The 25,955-nt window shown below is 44.2% G+C and overlaps 1 protein-coding gene across 1 annotated transcript; it reads right to left on the bottom strand.

The window, feature by feature from the left end:
- Positions 1–1,035: 1,035 nt before the first annotated feature.
- Positions 1,036–25,955, bottom strand: LOC129842494 (laminin subunit beta-3-like). Its single transcript, XM_055911068.1, has 22 exons — positions 25,523–25,955; positions 25,249–25,300; positions 24,877–25,031; positions 16,832–16,946; positions 16,658–16,731; positions 16,346–16,537; positions 16,079–16,142; positions 15,664–15,851; positions 8,789–8,909; positions 8,381–8,569; positions 8,101–8,220; positions 7,669–7,956; positions 7,123–7,495; positions 6,767–6,927; positions 6,363–6,574; positions 5,724–5,927; positions 5,416–5,560; positions 4,984–5,191; positions 4,657–4,798; positions 4,311–4,487; positions 3,890–4,052; positions 1,036–2,840 (listed from the first exon to the last, which is right to left on the bottom strand). Exons 2-22 carry the CDS (start codon positions 25,271–25,273, stop codon positions 2,701–2,703), a joined length of 3,456 nt encoding a protein of 1,151 aa, XP_055767043.1. The 5' UTR covers positions 25,274–25,300; positions 25,523–25,955; the 3' UTR covers positions 1,036–2,700.

Raw genomic sequence — 25,955 nt, 5'->3', positions numbered from 1 at the left:
GTTGACCCACTGTTTGAATCCTAACACTCATGTCATAACAATGACTTTGGGTTGAGGAGGGTTTGAAGGGCTGACATTTTTTTGTGTAAGAGAAGATGGTTATTACTGTACTTAGTGGTCCTGTGTAATACTAACACCACTATGTACAGAGATGATAACATGTGCCACTTATGCCATAAACTGCTGTAGAGTTCCTCTTGTAGAGTCGATGCCATTGTAACTGTTTGACTGGAGATGCGATCTTATAACCACAAGCACTATACTTTGTTTTGTTTCTAAATAAAACTTCAATATAAATCTTCCTCTTCTGTACTTTTCTTACCTCACAAATCTCTCCTCTTCAGCTAGCCTAATCCACCACCATGACCGCTGCGCTATCATTTAATTTAATTTAATTTCCCTTCATCAGTCTGGGCCTCCTATGATTGAACTATTGTATCTGAGGGGCATTGCACAAAACAAATGTAAAAGCGTTAGCGCCACTGAATCCTTGTAACAGAATGTCAGGATGGTCAAACGAGGCTACTCTACAAATATTAGTGGAATGTAGGCTGTAGCCAGGGTCGTTTCTAGGATTTGAGGACATTGTAGGCTTAGCCCATTGAGCTATAAGGGGAAACCCTTGTAGGGGATCCATTCCCCGGACGACATTTTTAATTTCAACAGCTAAATGCATCAATCTGAACATTGAGAGATGAAAGAATTATACCAAAAATGTCATGAAAACAATATTAAAGGCAGGTTGCCTATTCTGATGTCGGTTGTTGACATGGGCGAGTTAAGAAGCCTTGAACTGTTGATGTGCCCTTGATTAAGTCACTGAACCCTAATTGCTCCTGTAAATCAATCTGGATAAGAGCGCCTGCTAAATGACTTAATTGCAGGAGCTGATACAGGTGTCCCGGTTAGAGGACAAGAATGGGGAGAGAGACGTGGGGTTTCGGTTTAGAGAGCTGCAGCCCCCGTTTTATTTTCTCCAATAAATCATAATCCATTATTGACCTTGTGTGCTAAAAATAAACAAATAGAAAGCAAAACATTTGCGTTAGTTTATTCTTTATATGAAATTTCCTATCATACCCATTATTTCCATGTCAGTATCATCACTCTCTGAAGGATATACAAAATATCTGAATTAATGTCCATATGCAACATGCTGCAACAACTCAGTCTACCACTACTGATACGACAGCGCATCATTAAAACGCTCATATATTCACACATGAAACAATGTTTGGTATTGGATGCCAGAGATAACAGAAACGAAAAGGGATAAGCGCTGGAGAGTATTTAAGAGGCATGAGTTATTTGGTACTGAACTAAAGACAAAGGGAACTCAGGTATTTAATAAGGGAATCGGTTGCTCAGAACAAAATCAAATCAAACGTTATTGGTCGTGTACACATGTTATCGCAGATTTCTAGCTCAAGCAGTGCAGCAATACCAACAATACAAAACACACACAAATCCAAACAATAAAAAGCATATAGAGGTATCCAGTGCCCAAAAGCCTATATTAACATACATTGTGACGGCTCAGAAGTGTCTGCAGTTAAAGGCAAAGTTAACTAAAAAAAGGTGCAATTAAAAAGGGACAGTTCCCTAAAAAAGTATATTACAAATGAGAGCCTTTTCTACAACGTGGGTGAACTATCCCTTTAAAATACAGCTTGAAGAAAGAAATTCCTGCGGGGGGGTGTGTTTCCCAAGTGCAGGGGGTTTGAAAATGTTTATGCTATAACAATTAATTTCTTCCAGTCATCCCACAATCAAGAAAAATCTATAGGTGGTGGGGCTGACTAGTTGCATACTCTTGTCATCTTACAATACATGGGCAAGATCGTTTGCGTTTATGAGCTATTGAGAAGTCCCCTTACCATCACTGCCTAGCAGCTTGTGTACACTACTAAAATACATGTAATAATTGATGTAACAGGCATTTCAATATTGGCTATTCTCGTTTTTATGACTTACAATCAACATGACCATGACATAGCGTATATACCCACATGACCATGACATAGCGTATATACCCACATGACCATGACATAGCGTATATACCCACATAACCATGACATAGCGTATATACCCACATGAATGCTGACAAACATGGAAAGTCTCTTCTAATTTAAGCATATTAGATGTCAAATAAGTAGTTACACCAGCAAAATTGGGAAAAAGTGTAATAATAAAAGATTGATGGGGAATAACAGTACTGTTCTTGCTGACAAACACACTCATTATCCTATAACATGATAGCACATCATAACGAATAGGAATTGTTCCACTATCTTACGTCAGCTAATGTGAAGGAAAGAAACGAAACAGAAAATCTCTTGAAGACAACATGGCATAGTCGAAATCTACCCAAGACTACACCCTACACCCTACTCCCCCCAATAGGATAAAACGTATACCATCTCTTTCTCCGTGTGCCATCTTAAACCAAATGTGTTTTACCATCAAAAGGTTCGGGCTGGACCAAAAACATTCAGGGCTGCAGCCCCAGAAATCACAGGCCTAATGATGTCACTGGGATGTCGTAGGATAAAGTTAAAAACCACACATTAAGGGAAACTCAACGTCATGAAAAACATATTTATTGGGACATTTATTCTACAAAATGGGACAAAATAAATAACATCGCTCCTCTATCTCAATGAACAGGCTATTTGAGGATGACCTCTGCCCTTTTACCTCTCAGCCCTGGCAGGTGGAGAGGATCTTGACCTTCTGTCTCATGTCAGCCAGGAGGTCCCGCAGTTTGCCGTCCAGACCGGTCAGCCTCTGGCACTTCAGTAGGACCTCATCCTGTAGTCTATGCAGAGAGTCTGCTTTACCTGAAGATAGAGGGGGGAGGGGGAGAGAGAAGCGAGAGGGGGAGAGAGAAGCGAGAGGGGGAGGAGAGCAGGAGGAGGAACAGGAAGAGAGGGGAATGTTTTTTATTTACACATATACATATATATATCAAATTTGATTTGTCACATGTGCCGAATACAACCTTACAGTGAAATGCTTACTTACAAGCCCTTAACCAACAATGCAGTTTTAAGAAAAGTGTAAAGTAAAAAATAGACAAGTTAAAAATAACAAATAGATAAAAGCAGCAGTAAAATAACAGTAGTGAGGCTATATACAGCGCAAATTCATCACATGTCAAATATATATAAAAGCCAGAGAGGGGAATGATCCTCATCATCACATAATTTCAGCAATCAGTGCCTTTAGTGCTCGCTTCAATCCGTAGTTCTGAAGATCAGCGTTGTAGCGGCGATTTACATTTAAAGGCAATGTTCTCGCGTTTGGGGAGACCGCATTCACAGTAAACAATGCACATTTCTAACCCGGCTGATGCAAGGGAGCGCTGTGACCACACTGGTCTGGAAAGGAGGCCGTTTGTTAATGCAATAGTCACTCAGTTTGCTTGGTTCTCTCAAATGTAAATTTTTTCCCCTCAAGGGTTGAAACCTCTCATTGTTCCGATTAGAAAATCCAACCATTGTAATGGAAGCGGGCGGCGCTCTGCGGCTGTGTGTGGCTTTTGCGTGTGGGTTTTTTTTGTGAGAAAGAGGAGAGCCAAGCAGTAAAAGCACAGCACCCTTCATCATCGACACATTGTGCCGACAATATCAAAGAGCCATTTCAGACTATGAAGTCAGGAGGACTTCGAGAGTTAGGTGTTAGCCAGACTAGCATATGTCGGCTCAATCGGGAATTACCATTAAATCACTTCAATCTCGCCATAACGCTGAACTTCAACAATATCGAATGAATCGAGCCAATGTTCCACAAACGCATTATGCCCGCATACTGGATGGAGTGTGAAAACAGTCAAGTCAAATCAAATTTGCCAGGTGTGTTTGTGTCCCCTCGCTATCCTCCTCCGTACCTGCTAGTGCCTTCATCATGTCTCCAGTGTCCTGGGCCAGAGAACCAGCCTCCTCCTGCAGCTTCCGGAGACGCTCACCTGTCGTCCCCGTCCCATCGCCATGACCACTGGTCCTCTCTGCAGCACGCAGCTGCTCCAGCTGCTTCTCCAGGGACGCCAGGTCCTACAAACAAAGAGACAGGCAGTTGAGCACACACACACACACAACAGGAGGTTGGTGACACCTTAATTGGGGAGGACGGGCTCGTGGTAATGGCTGGAGCCGAATGGTATCAAATACATCAAACATGCTCCGTTCCAGTCATTATTATGAGCCGCCCTCCCGACCAGCAGCCTCCACTGACATACACACACACACACGTATAAACAGTAGGCATGCATAAACAGTACCACACACACATATACTTTAACACACACTCACCCTGGTCGCAGCATCTGCCTCCTTGTTAGCCTTATTGGCCTCTCCCTTAGCATTCTGGGCCAGCAGATCTCCAGAGCGCACCAGCGCCTTGAGCCCCTCCAGCTGAGGTTTCATCCCCTCAGCCAGGGTAGACGCCTCCCCTAGAGCCTTCACCGCGGGAGTCAACTGGGCCTTGGTCTGGAGGGAGGAGGGGATCAAAATGAGAGAGGAATAATAAGGTAAGAAGCTGTGAAGGATTTGGAAAATGGAGGCAATACAATCAATGTCAGTGTCAGACTAGTTTGAAAGCGTAATTGTACTCATTGGAGCACATTAGCTCAAATGGTCTCGTTCATCTCTCGATCACCTGTGTGAGACTGTTGCTGATGTCTTCCACTATGTCCAGGCTGTCCTGCACTTTGTCGTTCAGGCCAGAGAGGGAGCCCTCCACGGCGGTGAAGCCATCCAGCAGCCCGTCAACATCATCCTTCACACCCAGCCCAGCATCCCTGTCACACAGCACACCACAAAGTTAGAACAATGTTACAGCAACCTTACGGCAACGTTCACAGGAGTCACAATAACGCCAAAGATACTTCTGAAACCACACAGCATTTTCATACATGACATCAATCAAGCTTCCAGTACATAGCCCTGTCATAAGACTGACATAAGAGGTCATAAGGTGTTATACCTAGCGTCCTGGGCCTCCTGTAGCAGGCGCCGGGCGGTGTCGAGCTGTGGTCCAGCCTGGTCCAGGACTGCTTTGCTGTCTGGGAGTCCTGCCGCCAGGGCTCTGATCTCCTGAAGCTTCCTCTTCAGAGCTGCCAGACTGAGAGGCAGCTTTGCGTTCAAGATCCATTCACTCACCGTGCTGATGTCTGTCGGGTCTGACGAAGGGTCTGGAGTCAAGGAGGGAGAGGAGGGAGGGAGGGAGAGAGAGAGAAGAGGATTGCAAGAGGGAGGATGAGAAAGAGTGGAAGAGGGGGGAAGGGAGAGACGAGGGGAATGTCAGTGAACCACACACTCACAAAAATGCAATACTACTACTTCAATACTTTTACTACTAGTAAAACAGTATAAATAGGTTATTGAAGGTACTGGAACATAACCGTCGATGTGTCACCTGACAGGAAGTCCTTCAGCTCTTTAACAAAGTATCTTGTCTCCTGCAGATCTGCCTCCAAGTCATCCCTGGCCCGCCTCATCTGATTGGCCAGATCGTCCGTGGACTGTCTGACCATATTGACCGTGTCCTGTGTTTTCTGGATCTGTGAATTGAATGGAGAAAGGAGCAAAGCATTGAACGGCATATGATGAAACAAACCACTTAATTGACTGAAGGACATATACTACATGTCAGTATTCAAACCCAATAAACAGTTATATATGTTATAACATACAGTAAACAAACAAACAAGTGTCAGCTCCTACCTGTGCAGCAGCCTGTGTGATCTTCCCATTGAGCTGCTGCAGTCTGTCCTTTACCTCCTCAGCATCCCTCACAGCTCGGGTCCCCAGAGGCAGAGCCCCAATGCAACTCTCGCCACGACCACAGGGTGGCGCCCCCTCCGCAGGGCACAGCTCACCATCACACTGGACAGGGGTACAAGGGGCAGAGCGCACACTGCCACACACCTGAGAGACAGGGAATAAAAATACACAGTCACGTTAAAGTGGAGTTAGGGTTAAGGGTAGGGCTAGGGCTAAGGCTAGGGTTAAGGCTAGGGCTAGGTCTAGGGTTAAGGGTAGGGCTAAGGCTAGGTCTAGGGTTAAAGGTAGGGCTAGGGCTAAGACTAGGGTTAAGGGTAGGGCTAGGTCTAGGGCAGGGCTAGGGTTAAGGCTAGGTCTAGGGTTAAGGCTAGGGCTAAGGCTAGGGTTAAGGGTAAGGCTAGGGCTAGGTCTAGAGCTAGGGGTAGGGCTAGGGTTAAGGCTAGGGCTAAGGGTTAAAGCTAGGGTTAAGGCTAGGTCTAGGGTTAAGGCTAGGGCTAAGGGTTAAAGCTAGGGCTAAGGGTTAAAGCTAGGGCTAAGGCTAGGTCTAGGGGTAAGGATTAAGGCTAGGGTTAAGCTTACCTGCTTGGCAGTGGGTGAGAGGTCGGGTTTGGTGTTCAGCTGCTGGTTGAGTTTCTCCAGGTCTCTGGTGTTTGCTGGTTGAACCTGGTTCTGGAGGTCAAGAGAATCCTCTCTGACCGCTGAAGATTGATCTACAGTCTTCCCACTAGCCTCAACAATCTTCGCCGCATCCGTGGACTCGTCATAGGCATTCTTTATAGAAGAGAAGGCCCCTGAGAGCGAACCAACCAAGACGACAGACAAACCGCTGTGTTAGCAGCCATAAGTGAGCTAAAACAAAACCAGACTGGTCTCAAGTCGATATGGTTCTAATTCTGATTTCTGGATCCTAAATTCCTCACTCAGCATTTTTATGGTCACACACGGATGGTGCTCACAGGTCTGCGGTGGCGTATCTCTCTCACCTGCATTGTTGGAGTTGATAGGGTTCCTGAGAGCATCTCTCTTGGCGTTGTAGAGCAGACCCAGGCCGCCCAGGAGAGCCTGCAACTCGTCCAGCTGTGAGCCCAGCTCGAGGCCTCTGCCTTGGGGTGACAGATCCCCATCCACCTGATCTAACTGGTCCCTGGACAATTACAATGGGGATGAGGGATAGTGAGCTAGGTAATGAAGGACTGTGGCCTTCAGATCTAGGGGTGTTTACATTTGGACAACGAAAATATCTAATTTTGAAAGCAAAGTATTGCAGGTTATGGAATCTGATGCCCACTTCTATTTGGACATTCTAAGTTTTCACAGGGACATCTGAACATCTCCCTACCTTAGTCTGCGTAGCTGAAAGAGGGCGTTGTTGACTTGTCTCGTAGAGGGAGTTGGGAGTGGGAGAGAGTCACGTATCTGGATGAGAGTGGCCTCCAAGGCCTGGATGCGGAGACCGAGACCGGTGGGCAATGAGCCGCCAGGACGAGAGGGGATTCTGGTGGAGAGTCTCTCTAGGCCCAGGGTGAGGTTCTGGATGTAGGAGTCCAGAGAGAAGAAGCAGGAGGGGCAGACTTCACAGTCAGGAAAGGAGTAAACATGGCCACGGCTACAGGCATCGCAACGAATACCTATGACACCAATACGGCACTGGCAGGCCCCTGTACGCTTATCACAGCCTCCTGGTACCATGCCTCCAGCAGCACACTGACACGCTGCAGATAGAGGGAGAGAGGGAGGAGATGGAGAGAGAGGGAGACGGAGAAAGGGAGGGTGAGATGAAGAGGAAAGAAATAGTTTGACTTAGTTGTCCATTTGGACTGAATTGATCAAAGCATGTCTAAGAACCTTTGAACCTTTCTATGACAGAACACAACCAGTCACTTACGTCTGCAGCCAATGAGGGGGTCTCCGTAAGTGTTGTCAGGGCATTCTGTACAGGTACGACCTCCGAACCCTGACCTGCACTGACACTGACCCGTATTCCGGTCACAGGTGTCACCATGGGAGTTGGTGGGGTCACAGCGACAGGGCTCACAGCCGCGGAAGGAGGGGTTCCAGTAACCACGGGAACAGAGTTCACAGGTCAGCCCCTGGTGGTAAGGTCGACAGGGACACTGACCGCTCACAGGGTCACACACACTGGACAGGGAGCCCTCTGCACTGCACAAGCACTCTGGAGAAGACAGACAGTCAGATGGGGATAGACATACACATACACTCTGGACACCACCACAGTATGGCGAATACAGTTGTAAGTAATCATAACACAGGGAGAGTTTATGAACGGGTTCAGGGTCAAGGGTGAAAGGCAACTCACTCGTGCAGCCCAGAGGGTTGGAGGTGGTCAGGCCATAGTATCCCATCTTGCAGCGACACGACCCTGTGACATCATCACACCGACCCCCATTCTCTGCCCCCTCTGCACTACAATGGCAGCCTGTACAAAACACAGGAAACAAAACAGAAACACAATAAAGATATTAGAACACTGCAGCATATTGTGGTGCTGATTGAACCTATAGTAGGAGAGAACGAGGAATAAAGGCAGTAGTATTTGATGAATATATATTATTAAACCCGGTCTTAAGATCACTCACGTGTGCAGGCATCAGGCTGGTCTATGCTGCTCCGGTGGTTGGGTTGGTATCCAGGGGCACAGCGGTCACATTTGGGCCCTGTTGTGTGGTGCAGACAGCCCTCACACACCCCCCCACTCCTCCATCCGCTCGCCTCATACACAGATGGGTCGAAACGGCACCGCTGGGCGTGGTTGTTACACTCACAACCTACAGGGGGCAGCACCAGAGGAAATATTCAACACGGGCATCTGTGACTGCATGTGTTCCGTCCACTCGCTCGCAACTGTGCTGAGTGTTCAGTCTTCATAGGAAGATGACTTATCTTTGCTGATTATGCGCTACTTTAGCAAAGTCCTTCTACTCCTGCACACATGCAAATTATCAAAAAGATGCAGTCAGTGAATTAAGGCATTAGTGGTTGGGTACGTTTGCAGGTGTGTGTGTTTCCCTCCTCTGCAGATCTCCAGGGCAGGTCGTTGTAGAGATCAGCACATCGCTCACAGTTTACACCTGCTGTGTTGTGCTGGCACTCACACTGAGCACTAACCTGCAACACACAGAGAGAGTGAGACACATTCAGAGGGTGAATGTGCAAGACAAAATATTTCAATGCTTTTTAAACGGGTTAGTAGTAGGTGTCAAGTTTCCCGTGTGTATAATAAATGGTCCACCACCCAAAGGACATCCAACCAACATGACACAACTGTAGGAAGCATTGGAGTCAACATGGGCCAGCATCCCTGTGGAATGCTTTCTACACCTTGTAGAGTCCATGCCCCGACGAATTCAGGCTGTTCTAATGGCAAAATGTGGTGCAACTGAATACTAAGAAGGTGTTCCTAATGTTGTGTACACTCCGTGTATGTGCCTATGTGTTTTCGGTACAGAGTATGTGAGCAGAGTTGAGTGGTTGGAAATCCCGTTCATTGAAGCGCACTTCCTTTTCGAACTGCTCTTCTAAAAACCACTGTGCTCACAGGTGGGGGGGAAAACTGCCGCTCCAAATTCGCTCTATTCATTAAAATCACAATATAACCACCGGCCATCTATTTTTGTGACTACTTGGACCTACCATATGGTTTTGAGGTATTGAAACCAAACCATATGATTTGAATGAAAAGTATTTTAATAAACATGAAAAGGTGAACGTGAGAAGCACTCGTCATTTCAAATAGGCTACATGTCATATTAAACTGAAGCCACACCCACTTTTTAAGATGGCGGCAAGCATGTCTTTTGTCTCATCAGTTTGTAGCTGAAAAGATTTGTACAGATTTTTGTTGGTTCATCTGACTGTAAACACACTGGACAATAGTACAATATTGCATACAGAGTCAATGTTCCTTGGATGTTTGTGGACTCTTCTTTGGCCCGGTATAGCGCTTGCCACCCTCCCAGCTTCTACCGGCCTGTACTGAAAACTACCTTCCAGGCGTTTCTCCCCTGGCTATCATACAGCGTGGCTGTTTTGATGGTCCTCAGCATTTAATCGCATTGAGTAAGTCATAGTTCTCTCTTTGCTCCTGTTATGCTGTTGAGTTTTGTGCCTTGGTTGTATTTATTGTGGGTCCTAGTGCTGGCGGATTTCTAGTCTGTGGTTGGGTTCTGGCTTGCTGCCTATAACTGGGGTGATTTAATCTAACTATCACACTGTGTGGATTGATTGACTTTTAGCTGATTCCTCGCCAACCTATTTTATTTACATGGATTTTAACTGCATTTAAAAAAAAAGACATCTACCACTTTCCCACATAAGGAAAAACGGACTTTTACCAGACTGGCAGCCACCACCTTTAGAGACTACAGTGAACGTTTAATCCCAGGTAGGAGCTGCAACTATTTTGAACAGTTACGGGGTAATATTGGCCGGCCAAATTTCCAATGTGGAAACTGTCAGAATATTGTCTGAGCTGGACGTCCAGAGTAAGCAAATTGAGACATTGCAGTGTATCCTGGATAGGTCCCACTCTAAGACCTTTTCCTTTTCTACTCCTCAGCCTGGTCATCGTGCCACTGCCTTGCCACTGTGTTGCCACTCTCTGACTGACTGGGCTGCCCAGCAAAGATCCCTCCCTAGTGAAGTCACCTCTCCCCTCGCATCTCACCCACTCCTCCCATCCTACCCCGACCTCCCATCCCGGCCGCCCCTCCCCACCCCCCTTGGAGAATAAAGGGGCAAGGATGCTTTATGAGGACCTGGCGGATGCCATGGTTAACGATACTGCATCCCAGTGGAGGCACGTCACGCACACCAAGCCCAGCGCAAGGCAGCTGTCTTTTGCTGAATGGGGCTGAAATGGCTTTGGGGGATCCCATCCTGCTGACCCAACAGTTTCTCCCACCTGCCAGAGATTCCTGCTCCTTCATCCTCTACCCTATCTTCTGAGGGTACAGCTCAGAAGGTCTCTACCACAGGCCCGTACTTCCCGGGCTCCCTCACACATCAGGCCTCCCGGGCTCCCTCGCACATCAGGCCTCCCGGGCGCCAAGTGCTGCTGCTGTCGTAGTGCATGTGGGATCAAATTACATAAAAAGGATAAATCAGAGCTAATGAAACAGGATTTTATTGAGCTGATCAACACCCTAAAAGGCTCTGAAAAGCATCCAATTATCTCTGGTCCAGTGCCGTCGCTAGGTCACGGCTGCGAAAGGTTCAGCAGGCTCTTATCACATCATATCTGGCTTAAAAACTACTGCCACTCTGTTGCCATAACTTTTATAAATAACTTTGACACCATCTGGAAACAGAAGATACTCTACAGGAATGACGGAGTCCATCCAAATCATCTTGGCTCCTGGACTCTGTCCACGCATTTCAAGGCTGCTTTGAGACAATCAACCAAGCCCTGCTTAGATAATCCATTGTGTCCCTAAGTTGTCGTAGTGCTGCAGCAAATGTACATTGTCCCAGGAGCGTTGGAAGTCCTAATGTAAGTAACCTAATTTATGTCCCTCTAAGTCTCCTGAATGCCTCTATCGATCCTATAGCTATTGTATGCAGTAATCATGTGTCTATGAACTAGCATTAAACTGTTAGCACTGAGGTGGTGCCCTAGTAGGAAGTTTGCTGTGTGCAGCTCACCCTGCACTATCGGCTCAAACATAAATATCACTGTCATGTCTAGTTCTGATAAACTTCCCAGTAAAGCAATGAAAACAATCTAGCATCCCAGAAAAGTGCTAAAAATAGCCCACATTAACATATGTAGCCTAATAAATAAGGTTAATGAAATCTATAAAATTCATATACTGACCATCTCTGAAACTCACTTAGATAATACCTTTGGTATAGTGGTAGCAATACATGGTTATAACATATACAGAAAATACAGAAATGCCAACGGGGGTAGTGTTGCAGTCGATATTAAGGGCCACATTACAGTAAAGCTTAGAAAGGATCTCATGTCAAATACTGTTAGTGATATGGCTACAGGTTCATCTGCCTCACCAAAAGCCCATTCTTGTAGGAAGTTGCTATAGACCACCGCGCTAACAGTCAGTATCTGGATATAATATGTGTGAAATGCTTGATAATGTATGTGATATCAACAGAAAAGTATATTTTCTGGGTGACCTAAATATTGACTAGCTTTTGTCAAGCTGCCCACTCAAGAAAAAGCTTAAAACTGTAACCAATGCCTGCAACCTGGTTCAGGTTATCAGTCAACCTACCAGAGTATTTACAAACAGCACAGGAATGAAATCATCCACATGTATTGATCACATCTTTAGTGATGCTGCAGAAATCTGCTGTAAAGCTGTATCCAAATCCATCAGATGTAGTGATGACAATATGGTAGCCATATCTAGGAAAACCAGAGATCCAAATGTTGGACCTAATATTGTGTATAAAAAGGTCCTACAGGAGGTTTTGTAGTGATTCCTATGTTGATGTAAAGAATATTTGCTGGTCTGTGGTGTGTAATGAGAAGCAACCAGACGCTGCACTTGACACATTTATGAAATGAGTTACTCCAGTTACTAATAAGCATGCACCCATTAAGAAAATTACTGTAAAAGCTGTTAAATCCCAGTAATTGATGAGGAATTGAAAAATGTTATGGTTGTGAGGGAAGAGGCAAAAGGAATGGCAAATAAGTCTTGCTGCATAACCGATTGGCAAACCTACTGCAAATTAAGAAATCATGTGACTGAACAGAACAAAAATAATAAAAAAAACTATACTATGAAATAAAGATAAATTATATAAAGAATTATAGTAAAATGTTTTGGAGCACCTTAAATTACATTTTGGGCAAAAAGGCAGACTCAGCTCAATCATTCATTCATTGAATGAGATGCCTCATTCATCACAAACCCCACTGATATTGCCAACTTTAATGATTTTTTAATGGGCAAGATTAGCAAACTTAGGCATGACATGCCAGCAACAAACGCAGAACCAACACATCCAAGTATAACTGACGAAATTATGAAAGACAAGTGTTGTAATTTTGAATTCCGTAAAGTGCATGTGGAAGAGGTGAAAAAATGATTGTTGTCTATCAAAAATGACAAGCCACCTGGGTCTTGACAATTTGGACGGAAAATTACTAAGGATGATAGCGGAGTATATTGCCACTCCGATTTGCCATCTCTTCTATCTAAGCTTACAAAAAAGTGTGTGCCCTCAGGCCTGGAGGGAAGCAAAAGTCATTCCACTACCCAAGAACAGTAAAGCCACATTTACTGGCTCAAATAGCCGACCAATCAGCCTGTTACCAAGGCTTAGTAAACTTTAGGAAAAAATTGTGTTTGACCAGCTACAATGCTAGTTTACAGGAAATAAATGAACAACAGACGTTCAGCACGCCTATAGAGAAGTGCTTTCAAACATGCACATTCAACTTACACAAATGACTGATGATTGGCTGAGAGAAATTGATAATAAAGATAGTGGGAGCTTCTTTGTTAGACTTCAGTGTCGCTTTTGACATTATCGATCATAGTACACTGCTAGAAAAATGTATATGTTATGGCTTTATACTCCTTTACACTGTGGATTGAGAGTTACCCGTCTAACAGAACACAGAGGGTGTTCTTTAATGGTAGCCTCTCCAACATAATCCAGGTAGAATCAGGCAGTCCCCAGGGTAGCTGTCTAGGCCCCTTACTTTTTAAAAATCTTTACTAATGACCTGCCACAGGTTCTGTAAAGCCTGTGTGTCTCTGTATGCGGATGACTCAACAATATACACGTCAGCTACTACAGTGAGTGAAATCACTGCAACACTTAACAAAGAGCTGCAGTCAGTTTCAGATTAGGTGGCAATAAATAGCTTATTCCCACATATTTCACATGAAAAGCATTATATTGAGACAAATCATTCACTAAACCCTAAACCTCAACTACATCTTGTAATGAACAATGTGGAAATTGTCCAAGTTGAGGAGACTAAACTGCTTGGTGTAACACTGGATTGTAAACTGTTATGGTCAAAACATATTGGTGCAACAGTAGCTAAGATGAGGAGAGGCCTGTCCCTATTAAAGTGCTGCTCTACCTTCTTAACAACAATATCAACAAGGCAGGTCCTATAGGCCCTAGAGGGACTTGGGAAAATTACAACTGGCCCAGAACATGGCAGCATGGCTGGCCCTTAAATGTACACGGAGAGCTAACATTAATAATATGCATGTCAATCTCTCATGGCTCAAAGTGGAGGAGAGATTGACTTCATCACTACTTGTTTTTGTAAGAAGTATTGACTTGTTGAAAGCACAGAGCTGTCTGTTTAAACTACTCGCACACAGCTCGGACACCCATGCATACCCCACAAGACATGCCACCAGAGGTCTCTTCACAGTTCCCAAGTCCAGAACGGACTATGACAGGCGCACAGTACTACATAGAGTCATGGCTACATGGAACTCTATTCCACATCAAGTAACTCACGCAAGCAGTAAAATCTAATTTAAAAAAAATACAGATAAAAATACACCTTGTGGAACAACGAGGACTGTGAAGAGTCACAAACACAGGTACAAACACACATACAAACACACATAACATACACACTATATAAATACGTACACCTGGATTGTGCATAGTAGTAGAGTAGTAGCCTGAGGGCACACACTTAATGTATTGTGAAATCTGTTGGAAAATGTATTTTAATGTTTAAAATGTGTATTATAATGTATATTACTGCCATCATTTTTGCTGGACCCCAGGAAGAGTAGCTGCTGCCAAGGCGATCCATAAGAAATGTAAATATATATAAATACAAACCGCATATAAACACTAAATAGGTTAGGACCCTAAGATGGAACAGAAATTAATTATTTAGGCTATATTATTTCAATTATTTCAAGGCTATAGCCTACAAAGAAATACATTGTGAAGCATTTGTGAGTGCGACACACTATGCTGGTTGGGAGTCAGGGACATTAAGTGCTCAGCATTTAAACATTTTGTTGTATAAAATCATTTTAATCTATAAATGGTGCATTTGGCTGTGACCTACTTAGAATTAAATATGTCTTATTAGGCTCAGTCTACAGTGCCTTTGAATTCATTTTTAGAAACACCAGTTTGGCCAGAGTCTGTGGTTTCTGGCTCATGCGATGGTGCCTGGAGAGCAGGCCAGTAGCGAAGAATATCCTCTCCACGCTTGCAGAACCACTAGGGATGCTAAACACCCTTTTGTCCACTCTTGCCAGGCTGGGCAGGGATGCAGAGTTTTTTTCTTCTTCTATCGGTAGGTCTAAAAGGTTTTTAGGCAACATAACCCATTTGAAACGGAAAGCTCCTTAAAAGTTGGAATATGCCAGGCCTATTGGGCCAAAATCAATTATGGCTTATTGTATAGATGATAATAGAACCAAAATTAAAGAAACTTTTAAAGGGCTCTGATTTTATGTTTATAAATACTTTGCTACAATGACACACTTCATTAGCTACCCACCTTGTTCCTTTCTTTTAACGTGTGCACGTAGTAAGTACACCATCATGCTTTTGGGATAGGTGTCTTTTCAACTCCATGACTAGCAAGTGGCTATAGCAGCACACAAGTAGACTACAAATGCATGCTGGGCCGGGCATGACCTGAGCACACGAAGTGAGCGCTATTGGAGTGATATTGGAGTGGGCGAATAGGCCGATGCTCCATCCTTTGGGAATCTCGCTCCACGCTCCAGTCAAATTGGGCACGCTCAGCTCCTCGCTTCGCTCACATAATCTGGTTGGGTATAGGCGGTTGGTAATAGTCTTAGGCAGACAGCGGTTGGCCTGTAGATGTGTGTTGTATGTGTTAGGTATACTAGAACTGTGTGTTAGGTGGTTGGCAGTGGTATCATACCTGTGTGCTAGGTAGCTGGTAGGCAGTAGTATCCTGCAGACAGCGGTTGGCATGGCCGTGGCAGAGGCAGGTGCCCATCACTCTCATCTCCCTGAGGGCATAAAACAGCGAAGGGGTGCGGCCGGGCAAGCGGGAAATAGCACCCAGCTCAGTCAACTTCACCCGCAGGCCTGTCAATCCTGACACCTCTGAGGACCGAGAGAGCTGTCAATCACTGGGCAAAGCATCTCATTGGATCAGGAATGTTCAATCATGAAAGGTGTAAGTGGCTCTGGAGGAGAACACTTGCTAAATGGCTCAAATATAATGTTTAAGGACATTATATTGTCCATAGTAACAGTGGGTGTTGTCCATAGTAACAGTGGGTGAGGGTCATGGATGGGTAAGTGAATATGGTCGATTATGTTTATCTTACCTTGAATCTTCTGCCCATTGGGGACGCTGATGCTAGAGAACTGACGCAAGGGGCTGAACTGAATCTGTGTAATGCAATGAGCAAAATCAAAAAGGGGAACAGCAGAACATTTCATCTCTGGATAACACAAAATATCATGGGAATTTCCTCCAGTTTCCAACGTTGTTACCCCGTTATCTCATAAACCCGACCCTACATTGTGGGAGGCAACTGTCTGCCTAGGGAGACTACTCCCTACTCCCTTGCCTAGGGAGACTACTCCCTTACGGTCTGGTCCTGGTAAGAGTTAGCGGGGACGGGGGGTAGGGTGTAGCAGTAGGTCTGGTCCAGAGAGCGTGGCATAGTCATGGCAATGCCAGGGAAGGCCGAGCGACAGTCTGAGGCCATGTAGTGGGACGGTTGCCAGGTTTGACCATTATCCAACGTCCTCTCCACCACCAGCGCACTAGGATGGGGACCCTGTGTATAGAGGCAACTTGAAAATCAGTCCATAAGATTGTACAGCATTTAAAAAAAGACAATTCTGCCCTTGCACATTGGAAAAGCCCTGACCATGCTGCTCTGGCAGCTGGGTCTTACCTTGAAGGTCAGAATGATGGTGTCCAGCTGAAACAGGTTCTGTAGGTCCAACTGTAGGGTAACCGGACTCACATCTAAAGAAACATAGGTTGTCTTAATTTGGTGGGTCACAATAAGAAAGTTTTAGGATGGGTCACTCACAACATGTGTCCTGTAGCTCTGTAATCCCCTCACCTTTCCTGGCCTGCCACCACCTGTTGGGACCAGTGGTGGATAGAACGTTCTGGATGGTGTGAGCTAACTGACTGGATGGATTCCTGGAGTCACAGGTACAGCACTTTATCCTCCACTGAGAGAGAGAGAGAGAGAGAGAGAGAGAGAGAGAGAGAGAGAGAGAGAGAGAGAGAGAGAGAGAGAGAGAGAGAGAGAGAGAGAGAGAGAGAGAGAGAGAGAGAGAGAGAGAGAGAGAGAGAGAGAGAGAGAGAGAGAGAGAGAGCGAGAGCGAGAGCGAGAGCGAGAGCGAGAGCGAGAGCGAGAGCGAGAGCGAGAGAGAGAGAGAGAGAGAGAGTTCATACTACTTAGCATAATTTACTGTATATAATGTTATGCAAACAAAGCATGTTTGATTTTTAGAACGTAAGGGGGATAAAAAAACGAAATAATCTAAAGATATTTAAATACATCTAAACCAGATTAGATTGGTTTATCATTAACGTTAATGGTTGTGTTCTAATGGTTGTGCTCAAGCTGTGCTCTGCCCTTTGTCTTATGCAATATAACCCAGAACTGTAACAGTACACACACACAGTGTGTGTTTGTGTTTGGGCATGCATGCGTACGTGTGTCCCCCCTGACCTCTTTGTAGAGAATGTGAGTTATTGGTCAGCACACATTCAAACAGCACACGATTCGTGGGAGGTTTATATGCCTTTACTTTGACAAGAAATCCTCATTTCAGACAAATACGGACTGAGGGAACGTGAGAGCAATCACACAGCAACAAGACAGAACAAGGTATCAGTTCCTCCTCCAACACATTGGAACCACTCACAACGACCAATGTGCAAGTAAATGTTCATGTGGATCTTCCCACAGACACCATAGATAACACTGAGGTAAAGCCATGATATCTCAAATCAATACAGCACTGATGGGAAGGCTCTTGTGTAACACTAGTGAGGTGGTTTTTCTACGCGCATTATGTGACCCAAGATCACTTGGTCCACACACAGGACTAAAGTCTGCAAAAAAAACACTACAGTGAATACTGTAGTATTTACAGTAAACTATGGTATAAATATTGTTGTAAAAGAAAACGGTAGTATATACACTATAGTAATTCATATAGTGTTTTTGCAGACTGTAGTATACTGTAATATTTACTGTAGTGTTAATCTTTGACATATAATTTCAGGAAACCTACTGGAAAAATACTAAGAGAGCAAATTTTCCATAACCTGCAGGTATGTAGGACTGGGGTCTGAACAGCTAGTTCAGCGCTTTGCTTCTTTTCTATAACCTGTAGGGTTCCCACTAACTGCTGTCACATATTGCGATATTGGGGAGGGTAATGGGCAGGGTATTTGCAAATAAGATACTGTAGTATTTACTATAGTAAAAAGAAAGTGTCGTTTTTGCGGACTGTTGTGTATTTGCAGATTATAAAAAAACAAAAAAAAACAATGCTTTAGTATTTACTATAGTATTTTACAGTATATTACAATGTTTTATAATAAGTATCACACACAACATCCGCCAACATCCTTCTACCACCCCTTGCAATCAAAAAAATCACCTGTTTTAAACAAATATAGAACAGCAACTCCTCCCCTCTCTACTACAACAACCACCAACCCCACTACCTATACCGCCATTTGCTCTCCTCTCCAACCCCCTTGTCTCCACTACCCTACACCTCCACCTCAGCTTGCCCTGGTCGGAGCGGGTTGGGACTGGGGCTGGAGCAGGAGCAGTTACTTGGCCTGAGTCAGGCTGGCTGGGCTCTCTGGTCTGTCACCGAGGCCATGGCTTTGTACCCCACCGGGTGAAAGGTTACACTGGACGTTTCAACATCAGCTATGGCCACAATCTGTTCAGCTTGCTTGTTCTCTTTTTATTACTCTTGTTTTCCCTCTCCAGGCACCATCGCTTGAGCCTGTAGCCACAGACTCTGGCCAAACTGGAGTTTCTAAAAATGTATTCAAAGGCACTGTAGACTGAGCCTAACAAGGCATTTTTTCACTTCATTTATATTTAGTTATAAGTCACAGCCTATATGAGCAAATTATAGACTATAATGATTTAATACAACAAAATGTTGTCTAGGTTAACATATGGAATTGTTAGAAGATGGTCATACCAAGGATTTCTTAGCTATTTGATTTTGAAGACTTGAATTAAGACTTTTAAGACTAAAAACTACAACATTATTGGAGGAAACATTGTCTTTCTTGCTCTCTCTCTCTCTCTCGTTTGCTTACTCACTCTCTTTCTCTCTCGTTCTGCCGATTCCCCCCCCCCCTCTCCCTCCAAACCACGATTTCAAAAGTCGACAGGCAAGCTGCTGATTTCGTCAAACAAACAAAAATCTGTCTGCACATATGCGCCCACACACACACACACACACACACACACACACACACACACACACACACACACACACACACACACACACACACACACACACACACACACACACACACACACACACACACACACAGTATATAAACACATTTGTAATACACTGTTATAGACATAAATATGTCCACTAATGTGTGAAGTATAGTCCATGTTGTATAACAGCTTTAGACTGTAATGTCAATTGGATGGCAATGATGTGATAATATTATTAATGTCTTCTGGTAAAGTCCCTATGAATTGTTCCCTAACCAATGGCGTGGTAAAGAGGGAAATATATTCTCCTGTACTGTATGGGGAGATGCATGCCCTGACACAATGGAAAAGTTCCGAATTCAACAGTGGATTGGAAATTGACACCCTTGATAAAGATGAGCAAAAACGTCTGTATACAATAAGTAATTAAAATACTCATCTATATTGTATCCTATGGGACTCCCAATCACATCCGGCAGTGATTGGGTGTCCTATAGGGCGGCTCACAATAGGCCCAGTGTCGTCTGGGTTTGGCCGGGGTAGGCCGTCATTTGTAAATAAGAATTTGTTCTTAACCGACTTGCCTAGTTAAATGAAGGTTAAATAAAAATACAAATTAAATGGTCTGACAAACACCGCTCTAGCTCTGTCACCACAGATGTGGAAGAGGGAAGGGTAATATTGGCGGAAGCAGTGGATTTTGATGGGATTTTTGTATTATTATGTTAATTCGATTTCCACAGGGTTAATTTAATACAATGAAATGTTGTTTAAATGCTGAGTGCTTCATTTCCCTGACCAGCCTAGCATGTCGCACTTGCAAGTGCTTCACAATGTATTTCTTTGTAGCTATAGTCTTGAAATAATTGAAATAATATGACATAAATAATTCATTTCAGTTCCTTCCGACCTATTTAGAGTGTTTATAAGCTGTTTAATATGACGTGTAGCCTATTTAAAATTATGAGCGCTTCTAACATTCACCTTTTCATGTTTTCATGTTTCATGTTTAAATACTTCAAAACCAATGGTAGGTCCAGGTCACAAAAATGGATGGGTGTTGGTTAAATTGGTATTTTATTGAATGAAGCGAATGGAAAGGACTTGGAGCACAGGGCTCCCGAGTGGAGCAGTGGTCTAAGGCACTGCATCTCGGTGCAAAAGGCGTCACTACAGTCCCTGGTTCAATTCCAGGCTGTATTACATCCGGCCGTGAGTCCCATAGGGCGGCGCACAATTGGTCCAAGTTTGGCCGGGGTAGACTGTCATTGTAAATAAGAATTTATTGACTTGCCTAGTTAAATAAAGGTTAATTTTTTTTTTTAAACAGGAGTGATGAGCGGAATTTCGACCGCTCAACTCCGCTCACATACTCTGGTTGAAGCTCGGAGACTGAGATGGCCATTGCACTGTATATCCCATGCAAAAAACAAATCCACTTTCAAACCAACAACTCCGGCCATCAGAACCACTGTGTTATCTAAATAGATTCGTACCCTTTTGACATGTGCGACTTGGTGGGGGTAAAAAAACGCTTGATTTCACCTCATTTGAACATTTTGTCATAAAAAAAGTGTTTTCCCAACTCAAGAGGTTTTAAAACTGTTACAGGGTTGACAATTTAATTTTAAAATCAGCCATAAATCCCCTTGTGACAGGGGAAATGGAAGTTTGTTGTGTGCAACAGGGAGGGGCAATTGCATGCAAGCTTCAAATATTTCTAGCCTGTCTATCTATGGGTTACAGGGTTGACATGTTATGCTCAACCCACTCAGTTGTCCACCACAAAACACCAGAAAATGGCCAAAAAGAGTAGAACCAGCTCACCAGCTTTTACACTATGATTTTACTATTAGATGTTCAACGCTTCTTTTGAGACATTGATAGTTTCACCATATTAAAACTAGAGTTCAGTTCACATGACAGGGTTGACCTTAAAATGAGGGACAGGTTTTTTTTAAACTTTAAATTGAATCACTAATCACGTTAAATAAATAACAATCTTCAGAAAAGACTTTGTCAAAGCAAGAAAAGAACCAGGGCTTTACAGTCATGGTGAAAACGTGGAGAAATGTTGGTGTTAAGTGGGTTCAAATCTTCCTGCCAGTCACAGAGGGTGCGCAGAGGGACCTGTCGAAACGCAGAATTTTGTCACTTTAGCAAGTCTTTATTCATATCAAAAATCTGATTTATTGAATTCTCCATGTGGTCTATATTAAAGAGCACTTAATTGAATATAATAGGCTTTTCAAATATTGCTACACAATTTCTAATTAAAATATCAAAGGGCCACATTTTGTGGAACAACCCATATGCTCTGGAATCAGCCCTGACCCTGGTCTGTCAGTGTGTCTATTTCTGGACCAGTGGTCAGTACTCAGAGATTGACCACAAGACAGAGATGCTGAAAGGACAGCACTGTTCATTGTTTGAGTGACTTTCTAAGACTTTGAGTGAATGTACCGTTGGTAGTGAACAGCATTCTGGCTATTCATTAATTACAGAAACAACTTCCCAATTCGTCAGAACACAACCAGCAGCATTAGAAGGAACACAAATTATAATTATTGTAAAAAAATTCAATAACAATCCCACATATTGGAGAATTCAGATAAATGCATGAATCCTTCTAGCTTAGGCTTCTAGCGTTATAGCTTACAAAGGCAGTCCGTTTCTGATTTGTTGCCCAATTATTGGCAAAAGATCTGATCTGATTGCTCAAAAGACAAATTATTTAGAAAAAAAACAACATTTGAGTTACCTGTGTAAACACAGCCTTTTTTAAAATACAGTTTTGTATAGTCTGCTTCAGGCACAAGACTCCCTGGACCTGGTCAGTGTCCAGACAATCAGTGCCCCTTGGGCTGCAGGCTGCTAAGGATAATATGGAGAAACTCTGCCAGACCACTGGAATCTGACCAGAATAGATTAGTCTGCCAATGTAGCAGCATGTATCAAAGTGTGTTTGTATGGCCAGCTGGCTGGCTTTTTGGACCAGAGGACAGACACTAACGCCACGGAGGCATGGACCATGGTACCACAGTGAGAGTTCGGGCCTGGGCAACTCATGGTGCCCTCCTTCTGGTAGCCCCTTATTGGTACCTTTTTTTAAATGATAAAGCCATCCAAATTGAATCAGATTTACACGGTGGGTGGACTGATGACAATATTTGATTCCCCATTTTAAATGTCTGCATTACACTCACTGTAGGAGGCTGCTGAGGGGAGAACGGCTCATTATAATGGCCAGAGTGGAGCAAATAGAATAGTATCAAACACCTGGAAACCATGTGTTTGATGCATTTGATACAATTTCACCAATTCTGCTTCAGTCATTAACAAGAGCCAGCTATTGGCTAAGATCCCCTCCATCCCTGAGGAAAATTGGACCAGTCTTGCCTGTCTCATCTCTGATTAGTTCATACCAAACCCTGACAGAAAATCACTTTGAGCCATGTTGGCTTGTTGCCATCGGCAACTCTCTGGCAACTGCCAGTGCCAAGGGCGTGTCAATGGTAGAGGAGAGTGTTGGGCAAGAGAGAGGAGTCTCGCAGTCTCACTGTGCCAAACCAAATCCAGAATAGATCTGTCAGCACTGGACAGGAAGGCCAAGCCTCCTATCCCCTCTAACACCTACTGTATCCTTTATTCTACCCCTCTCTCTATCCCTCTCTTCTATACCTCTTTCTGTCACACCCTGATCTGTTTCACCGGTCTTGTGCTTGTCTCCACCCCCCTCCAGGTGTCGCCCATTTTACCCTGTGCATTTATACCTGTGTTTTCTGTTTGTCTGTTGCCAGTTTGTCTTGTCTCGTCAGGCCTACCAGAGTTTTTCCAGTACACTTGTTTTTCTCTCTGGTCCCTGTTTCATAGTTTTCCCGGTTTTGACCATTCTGCCTGCCCTGAGCCTGAGCCTGCCTGCCGTTCTGTACCTTGTGACACTGCTCTGGATTACTGACCTCTGCCTGCCCTTTAACTGTCGTTTGCCTGCCCCCTGTTTTTATAATAAACTTTTGTTACTTCGAACTGTCTTCATCTGGGTTTTCCTGAGGTCTGATACTTTCTCTCTCTCTTCTATCCCTCTCCCTGCCTCTCCTCTGTCCCCCTCTCTCTCTGTCTTCCAGTACCCTCTGTGGGAGCATGACGGACACCCGGTCCAGCCATTAAATGGTCACTGGCATAAGTGCCACTCCCTTGACACAGAGTGATAAAGCCCTGGCAAACTGTACTGCCCAACTCCCCCTCTGTCTGCAACTTAGCTCATCTTCAGTCAGGACATTCCACTTCCACAGATCACATCACCAGGGCCGCCCCCCTTTTGAAGACCTTTAGATCGATTCCCCCCCCAAAAAATAAAACCTGCGAGCAACTGCGGCCCCTCATGATGAGTTCAGATGTTTTGTGGCCCCCACTCCATCAGAGTTGTCCATCCCTGGTCTACGGCTATCTCCCCTGTACTGAGTTATACAGAGCGTATCAGAGAGATAGTCAATGCACAACCACACCCTTCGGACATGATTCAACACACACAGTCATACAGTTACAGTACATCCAGTCTAGACAAGGTTCTATGGCCTGGGGCACCTCTCTCCACACGCCCAACGTTAAAACATCTTTCATGTTTGTGTGATCAGCACAATCATCCAGTGAAACACAATCACTTTGAGTAAATATCAAAACACAAAAGTGGTGAAGTTTCAAAAACTCAAGGCAGAACCCACAACCAGCAAAAAAATATCTACTGTCTGGTGTGTGTGTGTGTGTGTCTGTGTGCCTGTGTGTGCCTGCAGATACATACTTGTAATTGTGAGTTTTAAGAGCAGAGTGACTGATACCTGCCCTGCCCAGCAACCCCAGAGGGTGTGGCTCAGATGAAAGGCTCGACTGTAAATCAAACAGGCAGCAACACAAATTAAAACATAAATATTTTTCCTCTCTTGTCCTTTTACCTGGTTTTACCTCCTAGTTTGTCATAAACAAAAGGATTTTTCAAACTTGTCCCATAAATAAACCTACAATAATACACCTACAGTAATTCAATAACTAAAGTATTCTGAGAAAAGAAATGTGCTTATGTATTTTTTTCCCTGTCCACACATTATATTTGATTTTCTTTTTTCTCCTCAAATCAAACAAATAAATCCCCATCCAACGTTTTTCATTACAGGAACTTAGCAGCCAAGACTGCGGTGAAATGTAGTTGCAACATCTGGCATCTGTGCATCTCTGGCACCAGATCCAGACAATTTCACAAATTACACCAACCAGTTCTCCCCTGACCCTCTATCCATCCACCCATACCATCCGTGCACCCTCTGCCCCTGGTCTCCTACTGAGCATGGTCAGCACAGAGAGCAACAGTCATGCACCTCCAATCTGGACATTGTGTGCGTGCGTGTGTGTGCTTGCATTTGTGCCTGCCAGAATGTTTTGTCTGTCTCTAGGTCTTCTGTCTTTATACATGCAAGTCTGTCTGTCTGTCTGTCTGTCTGTCTGTCTGTCTGTCTGTCTGTCTGTCTGTCTGTCTCTCACTCATGTTTGACTGAAATGTTACACATTAAAACCCTGGTGAACAACTCATAACAATTAACAGCTATTGCCCCACTTTTCTCCCATCTCTTACAGTGCCTCCGGTGTCTTTCATAGCAATAAGAGTAGGGTGTTACCTGTCCAAAGTAGGTGCAAAAGACCTCAGAGCCGGCAAGGCCGCAGGTGGAGGAGGCATGAAGCTGACGGTCCCTACCGAGGAGCAGGTCTCCCATAGGGGGGTAACAGGCCCCCCGAGAACAGTCCCTCTGGGTCGCAGCCACTGCTGTCAGGGCTGGGGGAGGAGATAAATTCATCAACCAATTCATCATTATCATCACAGATAGAAGTATGAACCCAATTACACATTTCCTCACATCCTACACAAAACTATCGCCACAATCTGAATGTTAAGACTAAATCAAAGAATAGTTGATATAACTGTAACAACTCATTGATCATTTTCAATGAGAAATCAATGACGTGCTAACACAAATATCGTGGGCACATACCTGCTAACTGGAATAAAATCCACATCTTTGGTTCCTACTATGAGAAATTCTTCTAAAGACAAAAAGGTCAATAAACAATACAGCCAACAATACAGCAAAAAAATGTCAAAGGTCAGACATTCAAAGACTAGATAATTGGTAGACTGAATAATTGGGAGAAATTACCAATACAGTAGGTGGCTACATGAACACAAAACTTTTTGAATTACATTGAAAATAAAAAGTAAAATAACCGGTGAAAGTGAAATGTTAATCCATGGAGGTGTGGACTCACCAGTTGTAGGTGTATGGACGTAGACGCGGCTGTGTGAGTGCTGCTCAGAATCTGTCTAAGTGTGTGTGGGTTCTTGGCTGTATCCTTTTAAACACTGTCTCACCTGGGCCTCGTGATACAGTGTGTCAGAAAGGTAGCTGGCAGACACACGCCTCCCCTCCGCAACCCCAACCTGCTGGGATGAATACATCACACCTTAATTGGGGAGGACCTGTATGTGCTAATTGCTGGAGTGGAATAAGTGGAACGGTATCAAATACATCAAACATATGGTTTCCGTGCATTTTGATGCCATTCCATTCGCTCCGTTCCAGCTATTATTACGAGCCGTCCTCCCCTCAGCAGCCTCCACTGGAAAACATACACGCGCGAGATAGAATTTCTCGTCGGACATCTATCGACAACATATTCTTCAAAAAAGGGAGGCTCATCC

The sequence above is a fragment of the Salvelinus fontinalis genome, chromosome 3 (genome assembly GCF_029448725.1).
Source record: "Salvelinus fontinalis isolate EN_2023a chromosome 3, ASM2944872v1, whole genome shotgun sequence".
In the NCBI taxonomy this organism is placed as follows: Eukaryota; Metazoa; Chordata; class Actinopteri; order Salmoniformes; family Salmonidae; genus Salvelinus; species Salvelinus fontinalis.
Note: the sequence above shows the minus strand (reverse complement) of the source record. Positions and strands in the feature narration are given on the sequence as shown.

Excerpts from the sequence above, each read along its gene's own strand:
- LOC129842494 (XM_055911068.1), bottom strand. The coding sequence starts at position 25,273 with ATGTGGATTTTATTCCAGTTAGCAG. Across the intron at positions 8,221-8,380 it reads CCAGCCTGATGCCTGCACAC|GCTGCCATTGTAGTGCAGAG; the intron begins GTGAGTGATCTT and ends TGTTTTGTACAG. Across the intron at positions 4,488-4,656 it reads TCAGCAACAGTCTCACACAG|ACCAAGGCCCAGTTGACTCC; the intron begins GTGATCGAGAGA and ends TCCTCCCTCCAG.